At 32.8% G+C, this 4,812-nt stretch overlaps 1 protein-coding gene across 1 annotated transcript; it reads right to left on the bottom strand.

Annotated features, from left to right (window-relative positions):
• Nucleotides 1-2,616: 2,616 nt before the first annotated feature.
• On the bottom strand, nt 2,617-4,440 carry LOC130591940 (pheromone-processing carboxypeptidase KEX1-like). The gene is made up of 2 exons (XM_057395939.1): nt 3,998-4,440; nt 2,617-3,647 (listed from the first exon to the last, which is right to left on the bottom strand). Exons 1-2 carry the CDS (start codon nt 4,308-4,310, stop codon nt 3,283-3,285), a joined length of 678 nt encoding a protein of 225 aa, XP_057251922.1. The 5' UTR covers nt 4,311-4,440; the 3' UTR covers nt 2,617-3,282.
• Between the last annotated feature and the right edge of the window lie 372 nt (nt 4,441-4,812).

Below are 4,812 nucleotides of genomic sequence, written 5' to 3' on the forward strand. Positions count from 1 at the left end.
ATTTCTTTATTTTTGATTTAGATATGATGTTTAGGATTCGTGGTTGATGTTTAATGAATTTGAATGTTATTGCTGTTGAAATACATCTTCTGGTCTGGTTGAAATATGAGTTTCCTTGAATGAGCTTTGATTTGGGTCATGTTTATGTTATGATTAGTCTAAATATTATTTTGCTGGTTGATAGATTTGATGTTGTAGTTATCTTTAATTTTTATTGCATTTTAAGTAATTTAAACATCGAAGATTTAATTTTAATTTTTTTTTTTGTAAAAGTGCACCTATTGCTGCGCGTTTAGCCCAAAACCGCAATATGTGCACTTTTTTAATATTAAAAAAATGCATATTGTTGCGGTTTATGCTAGGAACCACAACAATATGTTGATATATTGCTGCGGTTTAAAACCGCAACAATGTAGTTATTACCTATTGCTGCCCCCTTAATTGTTGCGCGCCCAAAACCGCATCAATATGGCACTTTTTAACCGCAGCAAATAGCATTTATTCTACTAGTGAAAAGGAATAAAAAAATGGTAAACAATAATACAATCCAACTAACCAGTTCAGCTTCTCGAATATCATTCCTTAGAAATGCTTTCACCCATGAAGAAATAGCCTCCTTACATTTATTGAAGAATAAATCATCATCTTTTGTACCCAACTTTTTCTTCTTCACTTCCCATTCTTTCAACTTCTCATCATATTCACTACTTCCTTCTAGCTTCTTCAACATAATCTCATTTTTGGCAATTTCACTATCAGCCTTTACCTTTTTTACCTTCTCTTCACACATCCAATTGATACAGTTCTGCAACAAAAGAAAAGAGATACTAAATAACCAACTGAAAACATAATATTACAAACTGAAAAACAGAAAATGACCAACTGAAAAAAATAGTATGACCAAATGAAAACAGATGTATAAAACAAAATGAAAAGAGAATATGACCAACTGAAAATAAAACTAAGCGATAACACTAAACACTTACAAAAGGCATCAAATTAAACCAGAATCTCCTTGTTGCAGAAGGTGATTCCTCTTCTTGCCTATTAAACATGCATGCACATCCGTCAATAACTCATCAACCAACCTTGACGAGGCATGCTAACAAAGTCAAACTTGTACAACTGAACCGAGTAGTTGCTATGAGGATTCTCAAAGTCCACAATGAGATCACTTGTTAGATCACTTTGCAGAATATCATTTCTCATCTTTGTATCTTCAGACTCTGGATCCAATGACAGTATTGAAACGTCATCAAACTCATTGTAGAAGAGATAACTAACCAGCAACACGTTCTCAGGAGAGAGATCACTCAGGTACTTGTTATATTGTTGCAAGCTTGGACACAAGATCATGCCATGATTATTGACAGGGATAGCCTGCAAACCAGGTGCAGAAGAAGAAGCAACACCAGCTACATCTCCAATATCTTTCTCCTCATCCTCTTCTTTTTTGGGCTCATCAGAATCAACTCCTTGTGTACAAATCCTGTCAATGAGGTTATCCAAACTTTCATCAGAATTATCAACTTTTTCCTCAACTCTCAAAACTTTCTCAGATTTCTCCGAAGTATGGTCATAGTCCCACCCCTTCAATAATTCAGGTGTTGAAGGAATTTCTGACTTTGAATGTTTCTGAGGTATGTAGGATTTGTATGATGATTGATCAGAATAAGAGCCATCACCCTGCATTGCATTAAAATACGAAAAAAATACTTAAATAAAAATCACAGTTATACTAACTGAAAGATAAACATACACTAACTGAAATAGAAACAGATACTAACTGACAAGAAACACAAACCAAATGAAAAATAAACTATTACTAACTGACAAGAAAGATACACTAACTGAAACATAAAATAATACTAAATGACAAGAAACATACACTAAATGACAAGAAACAAACACTAACTGACATGAAACTTACACTAACTGAAACATAAACTTATACTAACTGACAAGAAACAAACACTAACCGACAACAAACATACACTAAATGAAACATAAACAAATACTACCTGACAAGAAACATACTCTAACTGAAATAGAAAGAAATACTAAAGAGAAGAAACATACACTAACTTAAACAGAAAAATAAACAAATTAAAACACAAACACACAAACAAAAATTATACTTACTCGAGGATATTTTACATTAACTGGAGTAATCATTGGAATTGAACTTCCAACACCCTGACCACTCTCTGCACTGTCTGCAAATCCAACATCCTCAACAACAGGACTCGGAGTTAATAGTTGGAATGAAGGGCCACCGAAATCAGGTATCTTTTTCCTTTTAGCAGAATAATCAACTCTCCAAGACTTTCTACTATATACATTCTCAACAACTTCAACAACGGGAGGAGGAGTAGGAGTACAAAGATCAACAAGCTCAACACCAGCGGTGCGAGTAGGGATATGTGTAGAACTCTTATCCTTATCCTTATCCTTAGCCCCTTTAAGTTCATCATCATCAGCATTCCTCGTCTTCGTATCATCTTCCTTTGGTTGTTCTTTCTCAACATCTTAATTCAAAAACAAAAACAATAAAAAATAAATAGAAAAAGTTTCATTTGATATATGATATTCAGTTGGTATTAATATTATTTCAGTTAGAGTATCACAGTTTTCAGTTGGTCTTTTTATTCTTTCAGTTAGACTTGTTTATTGTCCAGCTAGTCTTTATAGTGCTTCAGTTAGACTTGTTTATTTTTCAGCTAGTCTTTATAGTACTCCAGTTAGCCTTATTTATTTTTCAGTTTGTTTTCATATTGTTACAAACTGAAACAATATTTCAGTTGGTATTTATAAGATATTATTTCTTTTAGAGTATCACAGTTTTCAGTTGGTCTTTGTATTCTTTCAGTTAGCTATAAAATCAAAGAAACTTACTTCCTGCTTTCTCTCCATCTGCATGAACCCCAGCATCCAAATCTTTATTTCCTCCTTTCTCTTTATCTCCTTGAAGACCACCATCATCCTCAGCATTGTCAGTCTTCTTATCATCTTCCTTTGGTTCTTTCTCATCATCTTCATTAAAAAACAAAAACAATTAAAAAAAAATCTAAATACACAAGAACTGAAAAACACAAAATAAAAAATGAATCAATTCATTGACAAACTGAAACAATTTTTCCACCAGATGAAATAAAAACAAATAGCAAAAGTTTCATTTGGTATTTATATGATATTCAGCTGGTATTAATATTATTTCAGTTAGAGTATCACAATTTTCAGTTGGTCTTTTTATTCTTTCAGTTAGCTATTTAACTTTTTCATTTAAACAAATGTATTCCACTCAAACTGAAACAATGTCTCCACCAGATGAAACACTCCAACAATCAAATTAAAACAATACAATAAGAGGAACTTACTTCCTCCTTTCTCTCCATCTCCATGAACACCAGCATCCAAATCCTTATCTCCTCCTTTCTCTTCATATCCTTGAAGACTAGCATCATCATCATCATCAATCTCATCCTGCTTTGTCTCATTATAATTCTGGTGATCCTTATCATCACCATCATCATCATCATCATCATCATCATCATCATCATCATCATCATCATCATCATCATCATCTTTAAGCTGATCATCATCAACATTCCTCTTCTTCTCATCCTCCTCTTCTTCTTTTTCATCATCTTCATTCAAAACACAAAAACAATAAGAAACAAGCTAAATACACAAGAACTGAAACAATGTTTCCACCAGATGAAAAAAAAATCAATCAACTGAAAACATCCAGCAATCAAATGAAAACTTGATTGAAATGAAAATTTTCATTTAGTATTCATCTAATTTTCAGCTGGTGTTGATATTATTTCAGTTAGAGTGTCAAAGTTTTCAGTTGGTCTTTTTATTCTTTCACTTACCTATTTAACTTTCTCATTTAAACAAAAGTATTCCACTAAAACTCAAAACAATAATTTTATTCCAACCAGATTAAAAACTACAACAATCAAATGAAAACAATATAATGAAAGGAACTTACTTCCTCCTTTCTCTTCAACTCCATGAACACCAGAATCCAAATCAGGAACATCTTCATTTCTTTCGAACTCCAAATCCACAGTCCGCTTCACCAATAGTGCAATTGTAGGATCAACTTTGTTTGCACTATCTTTCGCTTCCAAATGACGCTTGCATATGTCGTCAATTTGATTCAAAAACTCTGGATTAAAAACTTCACTGTCATCGAGAGAAATACTGTCTTGAGACAGCTTCTCGCCTTCTTCCCGAATGTTTTGGGCAATCTCCAAGTTCACTTGACAGAATGCAAGCGCATTCCACTTTAACTTGTGCATGTTCTTCACATATTCCTTCGATTAAAAGAGCAAAACAAATAAACAAACAAATCAATATCATAATGACACAAAAACAACTCAAACCCAAACAGAAACAACATAAACAAAAAAAAAAGACCAACTGAAAGAATCCAACAATCAAATGAAAACTTATATGAAATAAAAACAAATAAAAATATTTTCATTTGGTATGTATATACTCTTCAGCTAGTACTGACATTATTTCAGTTAGAGTTTAACAGTCTTCAGTTAGAGTTTAAGAGTATAACAATAATAAAAACATTAGATGAATGAAACTCACAGGAACATCAAGAGCATCTATTTCCTCATCAGTCATCAAACTATTAGGAAGATTCATAACAAGCTGCCTACTTGAAGGTGATGGACCCTCAACCACCTTTATTATAGGAGAACCAAACTTCCTACTAGCAGCACTAACACTAGGAGCTTTAAACTCAAGCTTATGATTTTCACGCTTCACCGGCAGAATAAAATCCATGTT

Source organism: Beta vulgaris, chromosome 6, assembly GCF_026745355.1.
Source record: "Beta vulgaris subsp. vulgaris cultivar EL10 chromosome 6, EL10.2, whole genome shotgun sequence".
NCBI classification, from domain to species: domain Eukaryota; kingdom Viridiplantae; phylum Streptophyta; class Magnoliopsida; order Caryophyllales; family Amaranthaceae; genus Beta; species Beta vulgaris.